The following is a 26,018-nucleotide window of genomic DNA, read 5'->3' on the forward strand; positions in this document are numbered from 1 at the left end:
GGTTGCCATTACCTCCACCAGGAGCGTAAGTGAGTTGAGGGCTCTGAGGGCCAGCTGACTGTACCTGCGGTTCCATAAAGACAAGGTTGTACTCAGGATGGATGTCAAATTCCTACCAAAGGTGGTGTCCATGTTTCACCGCTCGTCCCCACTCACTTCACCCATGTTCTTTCCAAATCCTTAATCGGATGCAGAGATACTGCTACACTGTTTGGATGTTTGAAGGGCCTTGTCCTACGTTCAGAGATCTGCTGAGTGGAGGAAGTCCCGCTCCTTATTTGTTCTATATGATGGGCCACGTAAAGGGCTCCAAGTCTCGGCCCAATCTATGTACAGGTGGATAGTCTCCACTATCAAACTTTGTTATCAGTTGGCCCATAAGCAGTTGCTTGCTACTGTGAAGGCACACTCTGTGAGGTCTGTGGCAGCCTCTGTGGCCTTTGATTGTGCGGTCCTGTTAGACAGTATATGTCAGGCAGATACTTGGGATTCTCCCCATTCATTCATTCAGCATTATACTATTGATGTTAGAGCACGTAATGATGCTGTATTGGCAGGAGTGTCCTGCAATATATTTTCGGTTGATTTTGCTTGTCCTGAAATAGATTCTTTCCGGCTGTATACATGTTGCCTCTGTTTCTTCTCTCCTCCTTGGGTGCTTGCTTGTTATGTGCCCATATGTGTAGAAGAGAGAGACTACGTTGAAGAACTACAGGTTACTCACTAGTTACGTTGATTCTTCTAGTGGTCATCTGTACTTCTACACACCCTCCCGTCCTCCCCACAGGGTTCGCCGAAGCTGGACTCTGTGACTGAGGGGATGAGGAGTTTTGCAGACACATATAGCGGCTGGGGCGGAGTTCTCACCCAAAGCAGGAGAAATCAAGCTTGTTAGATTCTGACGAGGCCACTGCGCAGGCGCATAGCCCATATATGTAGAAGTACAGATGACCTCCAGAAGAACCAACGTTACAGGTGAGTAACCTGTAGTTCGCCACAAACCAGGCAGATTTGACCCGTCCAATCATGAACCAAACTAGCCTTCAAGAAGGCTGGACATTCTGTGATTGGACCGAACTGAGCCTGGTTCATGGCAGACCGGTTGCTTTTTTACCAAATGAAAGATACTTATTTAGTCTTTTGTTGTCTTTATATGTCTAATCTATTTCTCTCTCCCCCCCCCTTAAATTTTAATCAGAACCAATAGGGATATGTGATCTAACTTTAAAATTGGTAAATACTTCTTCTGCCACGTTGATATGGAATCCAAGCAAGACCAACTTTACCCATTACAAAGCATCTCTATCAAATGATACATTCACAAAGGAGTACACTATTTTCGGAACTCAGACATATTACATCATTACAAATCTGACTGCTGGTGGAATTTATAATTTTACATTGCAGAGGGTAAAAGGCAGTGTTGAAGGTGCGATTGCTTTTATTGAAATAATAGCAGGTTTGTAATTTTCTCTGTTGCTATGTTTATTGACTAATGTTGAACTAAATGTATTTATGTGCATTACAGCCCATTTTCAAGGTTAAAAAAATAGCCCTCTTCAGCTATTATGTTCATCACTCGTACAGTCTATTTACAGTCTATACAGGTACAGATCCATACACATGTTATTGTATGGATATAACAGTTACATCCGTATGATATAACTGTATGAATATAACAGTTATCCACATGTTGTGTTGATGCAGATATGGCAGTAAATGCCTGTCTGTATCCTGAATTTCAGGGGTCCTGTACCCAGGTTCACTTTTAAAATGAATGCAGATACGGTCATTCAAACAAAAATATGTATGAGTGTACAGACATCTGAATGTACGTATAACATAATGCCTGAATGACTTTGGGAAAACAGGCACTGCTTGACTTTTTAAATGTGTTAAACCTTAGACATCTGTCCTTATCAAGAAATGCAGCACATGCAGAATGAGATGGTCCTTCAGAAAATTGTTTTAACTCCATATCTTGCATGTAGTATTACTGATATAAGCTGCACTTTCTTATGAGCTACAAACTCAGCAGTAGATACATGCATACATATTGTTGATTTATTTATATCCCACTTTATCCCATGGGCTCAGAGTGGCATACAGCCTTTTTTCTAAATATTAATATTTATTTAACACATAGTCTTGTCCCTAAGGGTTCCACAATCTTTTTTTTAATTCAGTCCTAAGTGTGGTGGCAATAGGGTCTCCAGAGCCAATGGTGCTTCAGAGTGGGCCAGCCTGGATTAGGGATGGATTAGGAAACAGGTTTGAAGCCAAACCAGTTCTGCTTTGAACCAGTTTGGTTCTATGGCCCGATGTCTAGCCGAACCCCCGATTTGGCTTGGCATTGGACCGAATCCCCATAGCCATTCAGGAGGATTCACAAATATTTTTTTAAAAATAATTTTTGTATTCACCCCTTCTGGTGGGCTTCTCCAAGGCCACGGGGAGGTGGGATCCCCAAAGTCCCCTTCCCCTGCCAGCCTCTGTTATGTCTTAAATCACCTGGTTTGGGCAGTCTTCGGCCCTTTCCCCCATTGCGGTAGTCATTTTGGAGGCTGCCGCACATGCGCAATGGGCCTCTGCATGGCTGGATCATGACCCAGTCCATGGAGAGGCCCATTGTGCATGCATGGTGACCTCCAATATGGCCACCATGATGGGGGAAAGGCCCAGAAAGGGCCGAAGACTGCCCAAACTGGGCGATTTAAGGCATAACGGAGGCCGGGGGGGGAGGACTCTGAGGACACCCCCACTGCCTTGGAGAGGCCCCCCCCGAAGGTAAGTACAATTTTGTTAATAAAACAAAACCCGTGAACTGCAACGGGGGGATTCAAGGGGGCAAAACTGAACTAGCCCGGTCCAGTTCAAACACGAACCGAACCAAGCCAGCCACTTACATGCACACCCCTAGCCTGGATGCGGAGTGGGGGGCAGAGCTCACTTGTAATATGATGGGGTCCCTGAGTTTCTGCCTTGGAGCGTAGTAGAGATTGATTGCAGGTTCCATGACAGTGCTGCGGAGAGGGCTGTGCTGGGCAGACAAAGGCCAGTCCTAAGCATGATGGAGTTGTTGAAACTCTGGCCAGGAGGCAGAAAGATACGTATATGTATACATTCTTTCCTAGAATGTATGGGACTCTGTTGCCCTCAAGGTTGCTCATTCATTTCAGAAGAAGTTCTGTTGGTTTTGAGCTATGATGCTATGCGTCAGAATAGTCTGAATCGTCAATGAAAGTCAAACATTATCTTAAGGGCCAGATCATGTGAATGCCTTTCTGTAGCTGTAATCCAGACATTTAGAAGAGAAATTCCAGTTCAGACTCATACCTGATTTGTTTTCCATTGGTCAGGTTTCACTCTTGGTTAAAGTATGAGTGCTGTGAACAGGATCTACAGGATCAGTTATTCTCATGGAGGAATGGAAGAATAATAGTAAATGTGTTGATTTTTATTTGGTTTTTAAAAGCGAGGCTTTGAAGCATTTGTAAGATATATTTATTATGTATGTGTACTATTCATTTAGTTTGAACAGGAAATTGGAAATCTCTAGCTCCTTTTGAGATTTGTAGATTTCTCGGCTTGGCAACCCCATTTGTCACATACAGTTTGCCAGTGTGTACGAAAATCAATGTACAGGGACCATGTACACTGGCCTTTTTCAGGCCTTTTTTGTGGGGTAGTTGGTACATAAACTATTCCAATGAAACAAATAGTGAATAATGAAAAATTTGTTCTTGAAGAGCCTGAAAAGCCACAGAGACTAGAGGTCTTCAACATATCATCCCATTCCTTTTCTCTTCGCTGGAGACTACCGCATGGACATGTTGAAAAGTTTCATGTGGATCTCACACCTCCTCATGGCTTTGTGTCTATTCAAGATGTTGGAGGCGGGGAGTATCAGGTACGTGAGGGCTTTTTTATAGTGCTTGGATGATCAGCAATTGTTTATGCACTGTGCTGATAGGAAAATTGGCCAAGCATGACGTTCTCTTTTTAAGCTTTTAAACCTAGATGAGAATGCAAAAGTACACATGCCAAAATTTGTGAGAGCAAATTTCAACATCTATGGTTTGTTGCCTTAACAACAGTTATGATACTTTTACAAAGTCTACCGTGGACCTCCAGCCAGTCATTTAAGGGTTCATGAATAGTTTAACAAAGGCAGGGCAGAGCTATTGAGTAATACAGGCTCATTAATTGTGTACTTGCCAAGAAGATCTAGCCTTAAATCATTAATGCAGGCAACATTTCCCTCTTAAGCCATCACAAAGTTATAGGAGCACTGTTTGATTCTAGTATTTGAATATATAAACTATGGGTTTTCCTGTTATTTCACTTCTGTTTTTTATTGGAGCAGCACAGGCACAGGTACTTCATATGAATGCTTACAATTGATTATTCTGAACTGTATTTCAAAGACAGCTCTAGAAGGGTTTTCTAGGATACCTCAGCAGAGATGAACAGAATATTTCTGGCATTTCTAGCAGTGTAATACTTACCTGGGAACTCTGTAAAACCCTAAACACAGGAAATAGATGGAGCCTGTAAAATCAGCTGTTATTTTAGTAAACATTGTTGCTTTTTAGGGTTGTCTTCACATATTTTAATAGACAACTTAAGTATGATTACAAATGGCAAGAATGCAAAACATTTTATTTAAAGCAATCCTGAAATGTGATTTGTGTTAACTTTAGTAGTATGAATGCTGTTTAAGTAATGCTTGCTTTTTTACTTGTGTAAACTGACAGCAGCTGTTTTAACTGGGTTAATTTCATATTCTAGGCTGATATTTCAAGCACCACTCCTGGAACAATATACAATGTGACTGTTTCTTCAGTTTCCTCTTCAGCATCCAGTTCACCCATCAGCAAAACAGTAACAACTAATGTAACTAGTGAGTTTGTGGTGATAATTGTTTTTCTTTAAATGTCCATTTAACTCATAAAATATATGATATGCTATAATAATAATACTAATAATAAATAACAACAACAACAATAATATGAGTTGGACTCTTTAAATGTCTGTTTATTTTTGTGTGCATTCATTCAGAAAGGTTTCATTGTTTATTTAAACAAATGATTTCTGTGTATGAAAGACAGATAAATTTTAAAAATCTGTGGCATTTGAAGTGTGTACTTTTAACACATTTGCCAAAATATCATCACTTCAATTTCAATCACCTTCCTTTGATATAATTTCTTGGAGGAGTCAGCATCCATAGAATTTTGTAAAGCTTTTGGTGCAAAAGCCTGATGCTAAGGAAGCTTTAGTAGTGTGTTTTTAAAACTAAACTGGTATCAGGATCTGTTTTGTCTGTGAATATTTCAGCATTCCATTTTTTGAATTCTTATAGAAAGAATGTAGCTTGTGCTCCAAAAGCTAGTTAGTCATCTTTCATTAGCATTCTAAAGAAAACCAGCTTCATAACCACACTTTCTTGTTCAAGAACTCAAAGAGACCATTGCTAGCAAATTCTTTTATTATTATGCATTGTGAAAGTATACAAGTATAATTTAACTAAAGGATTCCTTTATGCAGATCCAGGACCTCCTGTGTTCCTGGCAGGTGAAAGAGTTGGATCTGCAGGAATTCTTCTCTCTTGGAACACACCACCACATCCAAATGGGAGGATTATATCCTACATTGTTAAATATAAGGAGGTATGCCCTTGGATGCAAAATGCTTACACTCAAGTTACAACAAAGCCAGATAGTTTGGAAGTTCTTCTCACTAATCTGAACCCTGGAACAACTTATGAAATTCAGGTAACCTTTTTGGTCTGCTTGGTAATTACTTGTAAAGTATTAGTTCCTGTGAAATGCCATTTTTAATGAAAAAGAGTTCCAAAATATTTTATGCTATACTGTTTTTAAAATATAGATATTTCCTAAAATATTTTGGAACTCTTTTAAAAGAATTCCTTTTGAAACTATTTCAAAAGAATTCAAAACCTATTTTGAAAAAAAACAACGAATCAAGCTTTTGAAGCCATTAACCTTACTCTGTGCTATAAGTAAAGCAAATTAACTGAAAAGAGTAATTGCTTCAATTTTCTCTGGATTAAAACTGAAGTAGTAATGATGCAGTGATGACTTGCCATAGAAACAATATTAGACTATGTTTTTTAGTTTGAAGTTAGATACTTCTTTGATATATATCTTATCTGATTATGAATAATGAATGAAAGCCAACATGGTGTGGTGGTTAGAGTGTCAGACTAGAAGCAGGGAGATCCAGGTTCAAATCCCCACTTAGCCATGAAGCTCATTGGGTGTCTGTGGACCAGTCACTATCTCTTCCCTCTATCCTACCTCACGGGGTTGTTTTTGGGGAGAGGATTGTGTGGAGGAAAGAACCTTGTATACCAGCCTGAGATCCTTGAATAAAGTATTGTATGGAAATATAATAACAACCAGAAGTTAGGTAAAATAGAATATTTACTGGCCCTTTCCTTTGTACAGGTCAGGCAAAGCCTTGGTAAAATAATAAATGAATATGATATGCTTTCATACCCTCCCCTCCCCCAACACATTTAATAAAAATTGTGTAAGTCACAGATTGTGACTTATCTTTTTTCAGATTTACTTGCCCATTACAGAGCATAATAGCAGGTGTAGAATCAATTTAATTATGTCAATTTTTGCATGATAGCTCTTCAATTTGAATATTATATTAATAAAATAATCTATTTATACTGTAGATTAACAAAGAGCTCAGGTTTCCACACTGCATTTTAAAAAAGATTTTAATAAACAGAATTCTATAATGTATCATCTGCTTCTTGGTTGCTTTCTGCATCTTTCTCCCTGTCTCAGCTTTGATTCCAACTGATCAATTATTTTAAAGTTCTTATTCTTTCATATTTTATTTTTTAAAAGGAGATGTGTTCCTCAAACCGCTCCCACATAATGTGTATTGCACCACATGTGATCACGTATATTATGATGTCACATTTCACTAAAATGGGAAAGACTAAGCCTTCTATCTGACAATTAGTAACTGCCCCTTGCACAACGTCAGTATTATTTTAATCAAGCCACTGTGAAGGTCAATGTTTAAGTTAGTTTCCATTTATCACTAGCTGAAAAGGCTAGCTATCTTCCTTCTTACAAATAAATATCCACTGTCATGACAACGGAATCTCCCAGTATTCCTTATTTCAGTGCAGATTGCTGTATTTTTTTAATTGCCATGCCTTGGGTTGCTGGTACCATAACAGAATGAGGAGATCTTGAAGGTCTTCTAGTCCAGACTCCAGACTCCTGCTCCATACTGGAATCTGCTACAGTATGCATTACAGATGGTTGTCCAGCCTCTGTTTGAAAACCTAGCAGATAAACTCTGTTGCCTTATGGTGTATTGTTCAAGCTTTCCCTTTGTTGTTCTGTAACTCAGGAGCATGTTTACTTGCTCTTGTTCTAGAAATACTGTACATGTGCAGAGGCAACAGACCTGTGTACACATCCCATCGTGTATTCAGGATAGTATGTGGCCCAGGTGCACATATACCTGGGCCACATACTATATGTGCATATGTCCAATTCCCACAATCATTTCACCCCTCAAAAGAAATAGAAGTATAAAAATCTAAAACTAAACTGGATATTATATCATATATGTATGGTGTGGATTGCACATGTGGGCCTATTACCTCACTATGCATGAAGCATTTAAAGCATGAATTCCAAGCATGTGAACTGATCTTAGGCATTACAATTTTTTAATATATATGAAAGTTAACATGAAATACTTTGGGATGTAGTCTGTCATCTAAATAAGCCATCTACAATCATCTGTAGCTGTCTACGCAGTACTTCCAACAGTTGGTGAGATGTCGGAGAGTCTACATGGTCTACTCCTTCCAGAGTTCTGTACACTTCCTTTGCTATGAAAATTCTTTGAACTATTAATCTTGTGGTGTAGGTCTCGCAGTGTAATTAAAACTTGGTCAATATGAATTTCCACATATACATTTCAATTTGGGGTGGATTCAGATGACACAGTGCCACATGGTGGCCACTTATAATTTCACTGCTCAGTGATTGCATTCCCTTGGGGAGCCATTCATCTGCAACCTTATTTATGTGCAAAAATATGAAGTCAGCAGTAATGAAGTAATGTTAATTTTATTGCATGGCTGATCACTATAGACACCTGGTTTTAGATGTGGATGCAGTTGCCATGCAATAAGATTATCATTGGTCACCATTTGGCACTTTGTTGACTGAGTGCATCTTTAATTTTAAATGTAGGTTTAATTTGGAACAGAACAGAATTTGTGTTGCTTTGAAAATGTATATAACTTGTTGCTGTCCTTGTTTCCATATATATCTATCATCTTACCTTTTACCTGACCTTGTCACTAATCTAAGCTGTCCTAATAACTTCATTATTTGTTCTTATTGAATCCTGTCTCTGATCTTTTTCTTATTGCTTTTGGATATTTTCTGTTTCTGCTGTTCACTTTTTAAGATGAGATGACTCAAATTGAACAAACTCAATCTAAGGTGAGTGTATAACATTTTAATATAATGTCACATTCTTTTTGTTGTCATTATGCCTTGAACATAACAATTGTTCTCAGTGAAATTGATAATCTGTATCTAAGTTAAAAATAGAGCTATATTTTTATGAGAGTTGGTTCACATGAATAACAAACTATGGTTTGTTTTGACTGGGAATGTGGCCTGAAGCCTACAGAGATCACACGTTCCTTTCTCTTCCTTACCTTACCTCCTCTGATACAGTGTGCATTCATGATGTTTATATCATGGTTTGTTCAAACCACGGCTTGAGTGAAAATGGGCTCTATGGTTGAATGCTGGTTCACAAAATGGCATGTGAAACCAGAATTTTATCTTGGTTAAGGATGTTGACTGCATGCAAGCAGAGAAGGTAAGGGAGGGAGGAGAGGATGAATGGTCTCAAAAGATCTCAGATCACATTATTGATCTGAACTAACCATAGTTTGTGGATCACATGAACTGGTCCAGTGCCTCCATGAAGAATAAGATGACATATCCCACTTGCTTGAATGCTTACACAGCTATTCTGTGCTCTATATCAACAGGTATTACTCTTTTCTTACATGATTAACCTGAGTATTGGCCAAATGCATTGCATTTTTAAAAATTTGGACTGGATTTTGATAATTGGGATTAAGTTTTTAAGAGTTAGGAAATTAACACATAGTTTTGCTACTTTTCATTTAGATGATTGGAATTATGTAGCTTTGCTAACAGTCTTGAGAAGCTTTTACTAGTTTCAAAGGGAGTTATGCAGGAGAGTTTCCCAATGAATTGTACCAACTTTTAGCAGGTGTGTGAGCTTGCAGAAATGTACGCTAGACTTATAAATGGCATGGATATAACTCATTTTCACCTTTAAAAAGCTAATATCACTGTTTTGTGTCTACTGCAGGTTGCTGCTGAAAACAGTGCTGGCATTGGAGTGTTTAGTGACCCATTTCTTTTTCAAACTGCAGAAAGTGGTAACTTGATTTACTATTGTTGCTTTTTAATTGACATTAGAGTTTGTTAGAGTCTCAGATTATAGAATCAGTTGGGTTGTGTAGTGAAAAAGATGGAAGAGAATTTGGGATGCTGACAACATAGTTCTTTAGGTACTGATTTTGCAGTTTACTGTAAATGCTACCATGTTCTAGACAAGCCTCGAGACAACTGGAAATTCTGATTATTTCTATTGGACTACTAATATACTTAATGCTTTAAAGCAAAAGAGTTTCTTGGTATTTTGTGCTTGCCAGTGTGAGTGGATTGGGTAAAAAAAGTGAGGCCCTGAAACAGATTACCACTGCACCAGAAAATAGCAGAGGAATATGGTGATAAAGCCTTCTGGATCAACATGGGGATGGGAAACCTAGGTTATTGTTGCCATGCTTGCTCAGATCTGTGTTGTATATTGGTGTGCATCCTCAGTTGCATGTCATAGTTTGGGACATCAACTTGTTTAGGAGACGATACCTGAAACTAGGAGGAATTACAGGGGAAGCCAAGGAAAACTCATTTTCCTACTCCAGCTATTGGGAAGCAGAACCCATCAGGAATGGGAGGAACTGCTGCTTTGGGAAGTAATTCCCATGTGATTCCCGTTTCCATATGCTTCTTAGTGGCATTGGACCATGCCAAATGGAAGCAGCTGCCACATCACAAAGGCAACATTTGAACTGGGCTTTTTCCTTTTTACCATTCATGCCATAGATAAGTTGACAGGGTACTTGGTTACAACTTAGCTTTAAACATTTCTGGAGGAGGTGGATTTTCTAGATATGTTTCAGTCATGTTTATATTCTGGTGGAAAAATTTTGAACAGGATGAGAATGGCTTTGCTTTTAGACCTCTCAGAAAATGTTGGTACATTTCTTTGTTGTGATGGCAAATAAATGTGTCTTACGTCAAGATGATGCACTGCAGTGTGGATGTATTCTATTGAGGGAACAACAGCTAGTATAGCCAGATGTGGCATATCACTGGCATTCAAAGCTGTTCTTTAACATGAAAATAGGCAGAAAGCAGTTGTGGCTGGTGCAATACTGAAGGCAACTCACTTTCTATATGTTCTTCTCATTGGCACAACTCTACATATATGATATGTTTTTGTAATCTGTTGGTGTTCCAGCTGGCATGTTTCAGTAAAATAAACTCTCTGCACTGCTACAACTATAGTATTCGGATATTAAGACTACAGAGAAGATTACATTTAGGCCAATGAAACAAAGATACCACTCAGACATTTTATGTGTATCAGAAGGAGTGATCATGGAATAATTTTCTGCTGAAGTCCAACTTAAGAATGTATTTGGTCATGTAACAAATGTATCCATTGCTAATTTTTTGTTTTGGTTTTGGCTTTATTTTTAAAGCTCCAGGTAAAGTGGTGAATCTCACAGTTGAAGCGTTCAACCATTCAGCTGTAAATCTTATTTGGTTTCTGCCTCGGCAGCCAAATGGAAAAATAACGAGTTTCAAAATTAGTGTAAAGCATGCAAGAAGTGGGATAGTGGTAAAAGATGTCTCTGTTAAAGTGGAGGACCTTCTATCTGGGATGCTACCAGAATGTAATGTGAGTTATGTTGGTTAAAATGTATTTATTATTGTTGTTATCATTGTTCCATTCATGTACATGCCACTTTACAAAGAATGAGAGGACAGGTACATGCTCTGCAGTGCTCAAATTTTAAATAATGGCACAAGAGAAAAACAGCGAAAGAGGAATGAGACGGAGGGAAGGGTTAACAGGGGAAGAATATGTTATATCAGAAGATTGTGTACTTAGGCTTAGTTGAAGTAAGGCAGGATGAAGGGGTTGTACTCACAGAAGAAGTGGGTTTTAAGAGGAATTTGAAATAAGTAAGAAATAAGGCATCATGCAGGTGTTCTAGCAGACAGTTCCAAGCATGGGGTGGGGGGAAGAGGAGAAAGGACAGAGTCATTTGATGGAGCAGAGACCTTTGGATGGCTGAGGCGGATGGAGCTGGAGAAGTCACAGGGAAGAGTGTAGCAAACATGAGAGACCAGAGGTGAGGATCAACAAGGCTTTGGAGGAATCCAAAGGTAAGGAATCTTCTAGATCTAGAAGATCTGGGAGTGGACAGGAAGTCAGTGTAGGAATGTAGGTAGGGGAGTGATGTGTGAGATGTGAAAGCGGTGAACAATTTTGGCAGAAAAATACTGGAAGGAATATGGAGTAAGTCCATAGAGGGCCAGAGAGGAGAAGGTCACAATAGTCAAGATGAAAGATAATTAGGGTTATCTCTCCACTCCATGAACTCAAATTTTTGCTAAGAGGGGCAGACGAAGGGCCATAGTATTACAATGCTGTGAAGGAAGAAGTAACATGATTTGGCAATTGACTGAATATGTGGAATAAAGGAGAGAAAGAAAAAGTCAAGATTTGTTTCTGTTCAATAGGGTAGATTGTGATATTGTGAATAGAGGAGGGCTTGAGACGGAAAGATGAGATGGCCTTGGATATATTGAGATTGAGACTACAATGGAAATTCAAGCTGAAATCTCAGACAGGCAGTTGGAGTTGTGGATTGGAGGAAAAAGTTCTCGGGTAGAAGGAAGAGCTGAATATCATCAGCCCATAAGTTGAATTGAAAGCCATTGAATTTGATGTGATCATTCCTGAGGATCTGGACTAAGCATGTGCAGAATTGGTTCTATTCGAATCTGGTTCTACAGTTCGACCGGGCTGAACTGGGGACCAGTTCGACTCGAACCGGCTCACATTGCAAACTTGCAGTGCGGACTCGAACTGAACCATCAGAACTGGTTTGTGCACACGCCTAACATGGACAAGCTACTTAGAGAGGTTTGCCTTATCACGTGTCCTTTTGGCCCTTGCCCTAATGGCTCATACAATCTAGCAGGGAAATTATTGGAGAGCATCTTGTTAGTATCATCAGTGTCTCTCTGAGGAAGGGCAGGATGCCTCTTTAAGGAGGCAATTGTTTGACCACTTTTGTAGAAACCTTCAGTGGATTCTCAGAGCTAGGCAATTGTAGGCCTGCCTCCAATCTTCCATGATTGGGCAAAGTGATTGAGAGGTTGGTGGCTTCAGCCTTTGAAGAAGCAGATTATCTGGACCCATTTCCAACTGGCTTTCTATTGGGTGGAGACTGCCATTCTATTGGGTGGAGACTGCCTTGGTCAGCCTGATGGATTATCTCCAATTGGGAACTGACAGGGGGAATGTGACCCTGTCGGTCCTCTTGGATCTCTTGGTGGCTTTTGATACCATTGACCATGGTATCCTTCTGGACCGTCTGAGGGGTCTGGGGGTAGGAGGCACTGCTTTGCAGTGGTTCTGCTCCTACCTCTCAGGTAGATTCCAGATGGTGTCACTTGGAGATCATTGCTCTTCAAATTGAGAGCTATTGTATGTCATTCTATCTCCAATGCTCTTTAACTTCTACATGAGAGATGATCAGGAAATTTGGTGCATGTTGCTATCAATATGCTGATGACACCCAGATCTATTTCTCCATATCAACTTTGTCAGGAGATGGCTTAATCTCTCTAAATGCTTGTTTGGAATCAGTAATGGGCTGGATGAGGGAGAACAAACTGAAGTTGAATCCAAACAAGATGAAGCCTCCATTGTGGGAGGCCAGTAGTATAGATCTGCCTGGTTACCTAAATACATTCTGAATATCTTGATAATGAAGTTAATCCAAATTAATCAGAGTTAACACCTTACTCTTGATAAATATGTAATTCTAATTCTAAAGACTGCAGATTAAATGGAGTCAAATTGATCGAGAGAAGTGGAAAAAAATTGATAACGCCTTCATTTCAATCTTCCATAACTTAATACTATTCACATTTCTCATCCTTAATGAGGTCAATTGCCCTGTGGCATTTCACTCACATATGTACACGCACACATGAAATTAATGGTTGTGTATGCTTTAATGGTGCTAGGGCCATTTTAACTCCCACATTGTACTCAATGAAAAAAAACAGGTTGCTTACCTGTAACTGATGATCTGGTAGAGATCCGTCGATATCCATAAGAATGGGTTCTGCGCCTGCGCAGGAACCACACGGTAGCCATGCCTGAGCTCGTCGAAGCGTCTAAGCCACGCCCCACGCTGCTGCGTGCTATTTAAGGCGCGGCTAAGGCGCGTAGTCCCTCAGTTCTTGGACGACCGCCGCAGAGGACGATCATCTATCAGGTGAGTTCATCCATGACACAGGACAGAAGATCCGAAGAGGAGAAGCCACACACCAGTACGCACAGAGACGTAGCACTACTGCAGAGGGGAAGGTCGGGAGGGTCTTATGGATATCGACGGATCTCTACCAGATCATCAGTTACAGGTAAGCAACCTGTTTATCTGGTTCGAGATCCGTCGATGCCCATAAGAATGGGTGTTTAGCAAGCTCCAATAGGAGGAGGGAGCAGTAGTGGCTAATGTAACACCTGTTTTAATACACTTCTCCCGAAGGTAGCCTCCGCAGCAGAACGTACGTCTATGGCGTAGTGTTTTATAAACGGGGATTCTGAAGACCAGGTAGCAGCTTTGCAGATGTCCCCAAATGAGACCCCGGAAAGGTGAGCAGCAGAGGAAGCCTGAGCCCTGATGGAGTGGGCTTTAATGGCCTCAGGAGGTGATTTGTCCTGTAGACGATAAGTTAGCAGAATGAGTTCCACTAGCCATCCGGACAATCTTTGCCTGGAGATAGGAGAACCTTTGTTCGGTCCCGTATAGGATATGAATAGACGAGAGGAAAGTCTAAAGGGTTTCGTGCGATCCATGTAGTATAGGAGGGCACGACGCACATCCATAGCATGTAATGATTTTTCCAAGGCAGAGGAAGGGTTCCTGAAGAAAGTAGGTAAGATGATATCCTGGTTTAAGTGGAAGTTAGAAACAACTTTCGGTAGAAACGCCGGATCGAGGCGCATGCGGACTTTGTCTGGGTGAAAAACTGTGTAAGGCGAGTCAACTCTAAGAGCGGTCAGTTCACTAACACGTCTTGCTGATGTGACTGCAATCAGGAAGGCTGTCTTCCAGGAAAGTAGTTTGAGGGAGGACGTGGCCATGGGTTCAAACGGAGCCTGAGTCAGTGAAGACAGGACCAACGATAGGCTCCATGGTTCTACCGGTATCTTGACTGCAGGATATACTCGAGACAGGCCTTTCAGGAAGGCTTTACTTAGTGGATGTGAGAACAACGTACTTCCATCGTGTCCAGGATGGTATGTGGATAAGGCAGCCAAGTGGACCTTCAGGGACACGTTAGCAAGACCCTTGGTCTTCAAAGATGTAAGGTATCGTAGAACTTCACGGATTGAAGCTCGCCGAGGGAGAAATCCCTTGGTGCGTGCATAAGACCTAAAACGGTTCCATTTGTGTTTGTAGTTTTGCCGCGTAGATTCCTTACGCTGATTGAGCAGAATGTGAGTTAACAGATTATCCTCCATACAGTCAGATGAAGGGTTTGAATGTCTGGATGCAGAACGAGACCTCCATCCTGAGTGAGGAGATCTTGATAATAAGGCAGGTGCTTGTAGCAGTTCTTTGCCAGTCTGCGTACTTGAGGAAACCAAGGTTGTCTTGGCCACCAAGGAGTTACTAGGATGCAGTTGGTCGGGTTGGAAAGAAGGCGGGCTACCACCCTGGGTATTAACGGCAGGGGGGGGAACATGTATGGCGTCTCCAGAGACCAATCCAACTGAAAGGCATCCCCCAGTGAAAGATTGTCGTGGCCTGCTCTTGAACAGAAGCGGTCGCATTTCGCATTTTCCAAACAAGTGAACAGATCCACAGAGGGCCTCATCCACTGGTTGAAGAAAGGAGTTATCACGTCTGTCCTGATTTCCCATTCGTGCTGGCGGTCCTGCAAGAAGACCCTGCTGAGGTCGTCTGCCAGAGTGTTGTCCAGACCCTTGATATGTACAGCCAGGGGATAGATGCGGTGTAGAATACACCAGTGCCACATTTGTACACTGAGAGCACACAGACTGCGGGAGACAGTTCCTCCTTGTCGATTTATATAGGCTTGAGCAGTTGTGTTGTCCAGGTGGATTTGGACAACCTTCCCTCGAAGTATTGGCAGGAAGGACTGCAAGGCCTGGAAGACAGCCAGAAGCTCGAGGAAATTGATGTGCAGCTTGGACCGTTGGAGGGACCATTTCCCTTGAATCTTGTGGCTGCCGCAATGGGCTCCCCACCCTTGGAGAGAGGCATCTGTGGCCATCCACACCGAAGGGGTAGGAGACTGGAAGGGCACTCCTTCGAGTAAGTTCCTGTGGTTTGCCCACCAGGTGAGTGATTGAAGGACTTCTGATGGAAGTAGAAGGCGTCTCGATTGATTGTCTCTGATAGGGTGAAAAACTGAAAGAAACCAGAGCTGAAGTTTCCTCATTTTGAGTCTGGCAAAGAAGATCACCGTATTGCAGGATGCCATCAGACCCAATAGGCGTTGAATCACCCTGGCCGGTTGTAGAGGACGTTCTTGAATTTGGAAGATAAGATTCTGGATGCAGGTGAATCTGTCTGCCGGGAGGAACGCCCTTTGTTGCGCCGTGTCTAGGAGTGCTCCTATATAGGAGAGTACGGGTGTCGGCGTCAGGTGCGATTTCTTCCAATTTATTTGGATACCCAAGTCGTGGAGCAGGTTCACTACATAATGGACGTGCGAAACTAACTCGTTTTCGTCCCTTGCAGACAGGAGCCAATCGTCCAGGTACGGATAGATTGACACACCCCTGGTCCTTAGATGTGCGATCACCACAGCCATACATTTCGTAAAGACCCTTGGGGCGGTGGACAATCCGAAGGGCAATACATTGTATTGAAACACTCTGTCGCCGACAGTGAATCGCAGGTATTTGCGATGACATGGACGTATATTGATATGAAAATAGGCGTCCTTGAGATCCAACGTCGCAAGCCACTTTTCCCCCTGAAGCAGCGGGAGGATCTGTTGCAACGTCATCATACGGAACTTTTTGGTGTGGATAAATTTGTTCAGGCGTCGGAGGTCCATGATGGGGCGGAGACCCCCATCCCGTTTCGGGATCTGAAAGTATGTTGAATAGAACCCCCCTTGCCTGTCTGCCCATGACACCGGGGCGATAGCCCCTTTCTCCAGAAGCTCCCTCACTTCCTGAAGCAGCGGCTCCGAGGCCGGAGTGAGTTTCATCCCCGTAAAACGTGGAAGAGTCCTGAATTCGATCGCATAGCCAGAGGATACTATTTTTAGGACCCACCGGTCCGATGTTATATGGTGCCACGCAGGGGCATGGCCTGCCAGCCTGATTAAGCGCTGGAACGGAAGGATGGAGAGATCCGTCAAGGCAGATAGAGGTGCCCCTGCTGGCGGGAAAGGGGGGATATGCGGAGAGAGGAGGCGGGCAGGTGTCAATGGGCGAACCAAAATTTCAAAGACGCTTTTGGGCATCTTGCGTCTTCGGTCGCTGGGATTGAGGAGTCTTCTTTCTCTGATAGAACTGGCGGCGTTGGTAAGAGGAGTAGGGCTTCCTAAAGTCACGTCTATCTTGAGGTTTGTAAGAAGATCGGAATCTACCGTAGTTGTTCCGGTATGAAGAGGACGACGTAGAGGTAGAGGTAGAAGGATGAGAGGTAAAGGTTTTTGCAGTGAATTTAGATTTTTTAAGCTGCTCCATCGTAGAATCAGTTGTTTCACTGAAGAGACCAGTGCCGTCGAAGGGCAAGCCTTCTATCTTTTCTCTCATGTCCATCTGGAGGCTGGTAGATCTCAGCCAAGCATGTCTTCTTAATGTTATTGCTGCAGTCATTGCTCGCGACTCACTCTCAGCCAAATGTTTGGCAATACTGAGCTGTCTGCGCGTTAAGTCTCCGGAGTTCTCCAGGGTTTGGCGGAACTTCTTCTTAAAGTCTTCAAAGGAGAGGCAGTCCATATCATTTTCTAAATCTTCCCACAGGCCGTGCGAATATTTAGCAGTGCATGCTGCATAATTTGCCACCTTGATGGAAAGGCAGGAAGTCGAATATATCTTTCTTCCTAGTAAGTCAAGTTTCCTGCCCTCTCTGTCTGGAGGCACAGTGAATCTCTTGCCAGATTTAGATGCCGCTGCGCAATCGATCACCAATGAATTAGGTGCCGGGTGTTTAAGGAGATAGCCGTTATCTTTGTCCTGAATTCTGTAGAGGTTTTCTAGTTTTTTTGAGGTCGGGGTAGAGGTATGGAGTACATCCCAAGCACATTTAGCCGCCCTTGTAATTACAGGTAACATTGGTAGGGCTACTGGAGCAGTTGATTGTATTTTCAACATGAAATTATACACAGGGTCATCAATAGTGGCTAGCTGGGAACGGACATCCAAGCCCAGCGCATCGGCCATGGCCCGAATTTGCTTGTGGTACGCTTTCATTTCATCGTTTGGAGAAACGTAGGTCACCGGAGCCACGTCAGTCGGAGGTTCGACAATAGAACCAGCGTCTTCCGGATCAGATTCGAAATCAGAAGATCCATAATGTTCTGAGGGAGAGGCAGGTGGCGGTTGGTCACCCTCATCGCGATGACGGGCAGTTTGAGTAGCAGCAGTAGTCAGAAGCGGCAGTAGATTCGCTTGTGTGGACGTAGACGCAAACTGGATTAACGACGTCTGTGTGGCACGGTGGATCACTGCGAAATGGTGTGTTTGAGTGGACACTGTCCCAAAGGTGGTGAAGGGGTGAGAAGGTGTAACCGGTCTCCAGGGCAGGTTCGTCTCATCTCTATAAGGACCAGCTGGAGAAGAGACTCCCAATGAAGGGTGGCGGTACCCACAAGAATGCCAAGGTGTCTGAGGTAAACGGCTGGAGGATGAAGAAGCAGGAGGTCGTGACGAAGGAGCTGTCACTTCTTGAGCATCTAAGCCAATTGACGGGAAACCAGTGAATGTCGAGCGGCCGCTCGATGTCGAGTCCAAAAGTGATAAAAGCGACCGGGTTGCAGCTGGTAAAGATTCCTCAGCTTCAGCATCGACCACCTGGAACGGTGGTATCGGCGCTCGATACCGAGGAGTGACTTGAGTTGAAGTCGAGAGGACTGGAGTGTGCAATGCTGAGGGAACAAGTATCGAAGCTTGTGGTGTCGAAGGCGAAGCAGAAGATGCCAAAGGCGTAGGAGCTGGAGAAAGACTCCTTGCTGTCGGCATCGAAGGCTGTGAAGAGTGAGGAAGGACCAAATCTTGTTCGACGTCGCATGAGGTCGATGCATGTGCAGAGACAGTCTCGGCGGATCGCTCGGCGTCTATTACTATCGATGTCGACGTGTCCGAAATGGGAAGCTGGAGAGCCGGGGCATCAATATCGATGACCATCGATGCCGAGGGAGTCGGCAATACCTGTGGGACCATCGTATGCGTCGAGGAGTCGGTCGATGTCGATGTCAAAGGTCTCGGCGTACTAACCGGTATCAATGGTTGAGCCGAGGAGGGAGACGGCGTATGGCCCCGTGGGCTCTCCCGGGTTCTCTGACGTTTAGAACCACTCGGAGTGGAGACATCTTCGCGTCGATGTTTGGAAGCCTTGTCACGTTCTTTAGAGTGACGGGAGGAGTTCGAGGTGAAAGAGGAATTCTTCGATGAAGACCGTACCGACACCGAGCCTTTCTCTGATGTCGAGGGGCTTTTCGACATCGACACAGTTTTGGCGGGAACCGCATCAGAAGGTTTACGCGCAGTCGACGTCGATGAGAGTTTCGGCGTTTTCGGTGTCGGAGTGGCACGCGCGGTAGACGTCGAAGGTCGAGGTGTGCCAGGTGTAGAAGGGCTCAGAACATTATCATAAATTGCCGCACGAAGGCGAAGAGCCCGATTCTTTCGTGTCTGTTTTGAAAAGGACAGACAGATTTTACAGGAGGAGACGTTATGCTCCTCACCAAGGCACAAAAGGCAGAGGTCGTGGAGGTCTTTAGAAGGCAACTTAGCCCTGCAACCCTCGCACCATTTAAACGATTTCTTTCCGTCAGCCATAGTCAGTGGTCAAAGCCGTTCCGCGTCCGCTCACCAGAAGTCACCAAGAAAACAGTCCGAGTCAAAGCCAGAGAATCACCGTATGCCGTTCCGTAGTCAGAGCCAACGAAGTCCAAAATTCCAGTCCGTGGTCAAGAGGATAGATAGGATGAACGAAAGAGGTACTATGTACGACGAAGAGGCACAGACCGCAGGTCCAAGACACAAGGCGGTCGGAAAAGAACTGAGGGACTACGCGCCTTAGCCGCGCCTTAAATAGCACGCAGCAGCGTGGGGCGTGGCTTAGACGCTTCGACGAGCTCAGGCATGGCTACCGTGTGGTTCCTGCGCAGGCGCAGAACCCATTCTTATGGGCATCGACGGATCTCGAACCAGATCTGAAACTTACCAGCACTGCTGTTCAGTTTCATTTTTGTGTGTACAGAAATATTGATATTGACACAATTTTCCTTGCTGCTGTTCTGTTCCTGTAATAACAAAGGGAAATTCTTAATAAAGGGTTGCTGTTTTTCTTTGCAGCTGGCACTGTGCTCAAGGCAACCCTCCAAATTCTTGTTTTTATTATTTACTTGGGGTATATTTGACCCCACACTGGATTAGTAAAGTACGCTTTTTTTGAGTATGTTACGATCTTGACTTTAAAAAAAAATCATGATCAATTAGTTCAGTACAAAGTATTCCACTTACTAAATCGGCACTGTTTATTAAACCAGTCATATAATTGTGTAACAAATTGTTGTACAAATACAAGCTACATTGATCAACAACATTTCACATTTGCAGCCTGAGTTGCTAATTTATATTAATTGCAAAGATGGTGAGTACTAGAAATAAAATTTAGAAATACTTAATTTGAAATGCACCTTTAGTTCTTTCAGGCATATTCAAGTCCATTAATACTGATTTATAGTGTTGGGATTATAGAACTCAAACCGTGATTTGAATTGCATCATTTGATATTGGTTAGGAAATAGCCTTTTAAAATTTATTTTTCCTTTGTCAAAATTTATTTGTACAATGATTAATAATTTTATATGCCTAATATTTCTATTCTTTTTAAAATTATGTATTTTGTTGAGTTTTGCTGCCTCATCTATTTCTAAGAAAGTTTTGGATGCATTGTTAACATTCCAATTGACATTGAAACTCATTTTCACATTAAGATTGTGGGATCATTTTGTCTTTACAGGATAATAGTGAATCATTTTTGTGGAGTACTACTACTCCTTCAACTACTTCTAGCAAAACAACTACAGTTGTTACAGTTGCTCCCAGCAAAATGAGCTCTGTCTGGAATGAACCTATCAGTTTTGTTGTGACTAATCTCAGGCCATACACTACTTACCTTTTTGAAGTCTCTGCAGTTACCACTGAAGCCGGTTATATTGATAGTGCAATTGTCAGGACACCAGAATCAGGTATGTATTTCTTGGAGAATAATTTTTTATCATAGGCAAATCAATATATACAATATACATAATATTATTGTTTTAAAGTACAACAGAACAGCAGTAGCTATAAATACATTTCAGAATGCTTTATGTTGTGTATTCCCTTCCAGATACACATTTCACTAGCTGTTGAGGTTTTTTTGCTTGGGCAAGTTATGGCTTGATCAGTGTCCACTTCAGTAATGTAGGACAGAAATCTTTAATTCTGAGTTTCTATGAAAACAGAGAGCTAATATATATGGCTGGCTGTAAAACAATGGGAAGAGTTTTAATTCTGTGACAGTAAACATAACAAGGGGAAAAAAGCATTCACAGGTTTACGGGTCAAACCAGATGAGATGTTGGCAATCTGTGATCAGGTCTTCTGCCTCTTAAATTCTTTTAATAGCAACAATGGGGAGCCAGAGTTGGATCAAGGCTGGGCAAGAGGATTAACCCCTTCCCCTGTGCCATTTTCTCAGGATAAATTGCAACCCCAGCTGCTCTTTGTCCCTCCCTAGATGGATCATGTTTTTGGTGGCACATCTTAATGGATGCTGAGTTTCCATAAATGAAGACAAAAAATGACTTCTATAAATGCTGAAAGTGTTCATTGGGTGTGTTCCTTGACCAGAATTGCATGCCTACTTAATTTCATTCAAGACAAGTATTTTAGAATAATGCATTGATTGTAACTGATGCCTTTATTTGACAAGGTAACATAAATAATTTTCAGTAAGCAGAGCACCTAAAAACTCTTCAAATGATCAAGAGATTTATTTTCATTCATTAACAGCTGTTCTTATTTTGACAGCTAGTGTAATATAAAATATTCACCTTTTTTAAAAGACCAGCAGTGCCTTTGAATAATGTCATGTTTGACCTAATCTTTGTTACACTTCAAGCAGCTGAAGCATTTTGTCAGCTGTGCAGAAATAGCAATATGTTAGGGATATCACTAACAAAGTAAACGTTCATGCAGGCATTCATGACAATTTGAATTCACTGCCAGGATTATTTTTAGAAAGTGGTGTCTAATGTTTGGCTTTTAACACTTTCTTGGGGCCTCCAATAATAACACTCAAGATTTCTGTATTGATTTGTTACTATGTTTTGAAAAATTGATCTGAAGTGTCTGTATAGTACAGTGTGTCTCAAGTTTGACTTTAGTTGCAATCCTTTGTCTTTGTACTTGGGAGACTGTTCCACTGAAATCAGCTGGACTTGTTTCCAGATATATTTGTTTCCAGCCACTGCACTCCTAGATATGCCCTTGTTGTCATATCATGGTGAAACCATGGTGAGGTGGTTTCTATTCTATTCCCATGTTAAGTAAACTGGGAGAAAAACCACCAGGAATGAATAGACTTTCTATGGTGGGGTAGATTTTATCCTATTCCCATTTTAATCCATTTGGGATAGGAGAGAACACTCTGTTTCTCTTTGGAAACTTACATTTTCTTTCTCCTTGCATGCTCAATTGAACTGGAAAGTTTCAGAAATATAATCTGAGGAACTGCATAGTTCTGTGCTCCCAAGTTAGGGCAGATGAAACCAGCGTCTCCCATAGTGTCAGACCTAGTGTTTGGAACAAGTAAATCCTTAAGAAACATTTGACTTTGCAGAAGCAAGGATTTTAGTCACCAGAAACAAAGCCAAAAGGATCACAACAGTGGCAACAACAACATGTCAGCTTCAGCAAGTCTGTCATCAATGGATCAACCATCTAGAGTATGTCTCTGGTTTTTTCCTGTTTCTCCTAGTGGGGCACAGGCCAAAAAAGAGGGCTGCCATACCCCTGATGTTATCTCATCACATCATATCTCAGGACTGTATTCATCTTGAACCTGCCCTCAGAGGTTTGTGGTGGAAGATAACTCTTTTTCCAGTGTACAGCTAGGGATGTGCACGGAACTGTGGCAGGGCGGTTCAAAGGTGGCAGGGGTCTCCCTTTAAGAGTGGGGGGAGGGTGCACTTTCCCCTCTCACCACTTTCCCCCTGCCAGCATCAGTTTTTTTTAAAATCCCATGGGGCGGCAGCATACCTCCCTGCTGCCCCGTTGCCCTTGTCTTCCGGATATGACCGGAAGTCGCCGGCGCCCCTGCAACTTCTGGTCATATCCAGAAGATGAGGGCAACAGGCAGCAGGGAGGTACGCTGCCGCCCTGATGGTCTTTTAAAAAAACTGATGCTGGTGGGGGGAAAGCAGCAGGAGGGGCACGTGCACCCACCCACCCCGCACTTAAAGGGAGATCCCCACCACTTTCAAACCGGCGGAACTACCGGTTCTGTGCACATCCCTATGTACAGCTGGGAGAGGCTCTCCCAAGCAAACACATTCACAAAGAAAATGATTGTCATCTGTGTTCGGCTTGGATGGACAGAAGACATGGGTTTTGTATGTATTCAAGGAGTGTGTGCCCAAGGATAGTTGATAAGAAGCGAAAAGATGTGATGGTTGTGGGAGACTGGCCTGTAGAATACACTTGATTAGCTACCAGAATTGTCATGATTACCTTTAGGTCAGTTATAATGTGTCCTTTCAGCTGAAATGCTGAGAATTGAGATGTTGAAGCATGCATCACCACTGCATTCCCCTGAAGTGAAATATTAAATTATTGTGGGTTCTGTGGCCTGGAAAAGTTGGGAGGCATCCAGTGTACCCAATGGGACTACTTGGGAGTACGAAATCCTACTTGTGAATTTAAAAAATTATGTAGGATCGGGGTTAAAATAATGTGATTTGGATTTGTTCAACTATCATTGCTGATACATGAAATGCACCATACTGCTATATATAGATCTGGATCGAGATCCGTCGACAGCCATAAGAATGGGGTTCTGCGCCTGCGCAGGAATCCCTGCAGTAGCCATGCCTCAGCTTGTCGAGGTGTCCAAGCCCCGCCCACACGCAGCGCGTGCTATTTAAGAGCGGGGCTGGGCGCCATGTTCCTCAGTTCTTCTCCGACCGCCTTCGTGCGTGGACCTCGGTCTGCCACCTCTTCGTCGGAAAGTTACCTCAGTATTCTCTTCAGAGACGATTTCTTTTTCTCGGACTGATCGCTTCGTGTATGACCCTCTTTTTCTGGCTGACGGACTCCTCTAAAGTTGACAAGGAACAGCTACCGACCAACGACTGGCTTGACGCGGACTGGACTTGACTTCCCTGTCGTCGTGCTATGGCGGACAATAAAAAGTCTTTTAAGAGGTGTAAGGGTTGCGATGAAAAGCTCCCTTCCAAAGACCTCCATGAATTGTGCCTTATGTGCCTGGGTGAAGAACATAATGTTTCAACTTGTAAAATTTGTCTGTCTTTTTCGAAGCAGACGCGAAAAAATAGAGCGCTTTGCCTCAGAGCAGCAATCTATGATGAGGAGTTAAGTCCCTCGACACCGGGCACACCTCACCCCTCGACATCGAGAGCTCAATCTGCTTCCACACCGCGTTCGAGGTCAAAAACTTCGACGTCGATGCATCCGGGATCTCCACGTTCAAAGTCCATATCCTCGACTTCGAAAAAGTCCGGACCTTCGACATCGAACCGTCCATTGCCTACGAGCGAAGTCTCGTCGGTTGCAAAGACATCCTCGACACCGAACAGCCGTAAGCGTCGAGTTCCATCAACCTCCAGCAGTGATCCCAACGCCGACGAAACAGCGACAACATCTACGACAAAACGTCGACGATTGATTGATCTAACGGGAGATGCTACGCCTCCCCCTACTGCTCGACATCGACCATCTTCGACGCCGACTCACCCGTCGACGCCGAGGCCGTCAACACCGAATGTTTCGGCTTTGAGAGCAAGATCCCTCTCGCCTGCTCCGACACCGGTTCCCTCCTCTCCACCTTCAACACCACCGCCTCCGGGACCTAGCGCGCTGCTGTCGCTACACACGCCGTTGATTACTGCATCAAGGCAGGTCACCCCTTGATATCGATCTCCACCCCCAAACTTCGATATCGATGGAGATACTCAAGAGGCTGAAATTGGTCTACATCCGACTACGACTCAGTCGCTCCTGTCGCTCTTGGACTACACAGCAAGCACACCTTCACAAGCCACGTTTCGAGGTTTTCCGGCATCGGAGGAGGAGTCTCATTCAACATCGACTCATCCTGTCCACGAAGTACCATCGCTCTCTGCGGCCCAGCTGCAAAGCCCTTTGCCTTGGCACACTTGTGGGTTCACCCATACCCCCCGCCACATATACCTGGTTTGGGCCCTGCAATGTCGACTGGTTCTCAAACCTCTTTACCAACCGTGTCATGGGAACCACTGACGTCTCTTCCCGCCACAGTGGCTGTACGCACGATATCTGCGTCTACTAATACTCCCTCCACAGCAACTAGACACTCAGCGACGCAAACACCTACAGTTATCACCTTCAATGCTTGCATGCAAATGAAACCGCTGGTAACCCATTCCGTAGCAGCTCAGACAGCACCCCTGCCTTCACCTCCCACTCCTTCAGTGCGTTCTCAGGGGACCGCACCTACTTCTCCAACAGCCTCGCCTTCTGAACATTATGGCTCGTCTGATTTCGAATCTGACCCCGAAGGAGAGGAGACCATTATTGAACCTCCCACGGATGTGGCACCGACAGTGTATGTTTCACCCAACGAAGAAATGAAAGCGTACCACCGTCATGTGCGTACCATGGCAGACGCCCTAGGGCTCGACCTACGCTCCGAACTGGCGACAATAGACGATCTAGTCTATAATTTTATGTTGAAGTCACAATCGACGGCCCCAGTAGCCCTCCCGATGCTCCCTGTAATCACAAGGGCAGCTAAATGTGCTTGGGAAGTACTCCATACTTCCACCCCTACTTCTAAAAGGCTGGAGAGCCTTTATCGTATAATGGAAAAAGACAATACGTACCTTCTAAAACATCTGGCTCCCAATTCCCTCGTAATTGATTATGCCTCTACGTCAAAATCTGGGAAGCGGCATATTGTTCCTCCTGAAAGAGAGGAAAGGAAATTAGACCTCTTAGGCCGGAAAATCTATTCAACTGCTTGCCTCTCAATCAAAGTTGCTAATTACGCAGCGTGCACTGCCAAATACACTCACAGTCTTTAGGAAGGATTGTTT

General features: G+C 43.2%; 1 protein-coding gene across 1 annotated transcript in view; it reads left to right on the plus strand.

The window, feature by feature from the left end:
- PTPRQ (protein tyrosine phosphatase receptor type Q) overlaps positions 1-26,018 on the plus strand; it is a 230,805-nt gene that overhangs the window by 42,018 nt on the left and 162,769 nt on the right. The window contains exons 9-15 of the mRNA XM_053258033.1: positions 1,199-1,459; positions 3,750-3,910; positions 4,792-4,903; positions 5,551-5,777; positions 9,433-9,502; positions 10,895-11,094; positions 20,681-20,909. Coding sequence (XP_053114008.1) covers positions 1,199-1,459; positions 3,750-3,910; positions 4,792-4,903; positions 5,551-5,777; positions 9,433-9,502; positions 10,895-11,094; positions 20,681-20,909 — 1,260 coding nt within the window. The remainder of the gene's footprint in view (positions 1-1,198; positions 1,460-3,749; positions 3,911-4,791; positions 4,904-5,550; positions 5,778-9,432; positions 9,503-10,894; positions 11,095-20,680; positions 20,910-26,018) is intronic.

Source organism: Hemicordylus capensis, chromosome 5 (genome assembly GCF_027244095.1).
Source record: "Hemicordylus capensis ecotype Gifberg chromosome 5, rHemCap1.1.pri, whole genome shotgun sequence".
NCBI lineage: Eukaryota > Metazoa > Chordata > Lepidosauria > Squamata > Cordylidae > Hemicordylus > Hemicordylus capensis.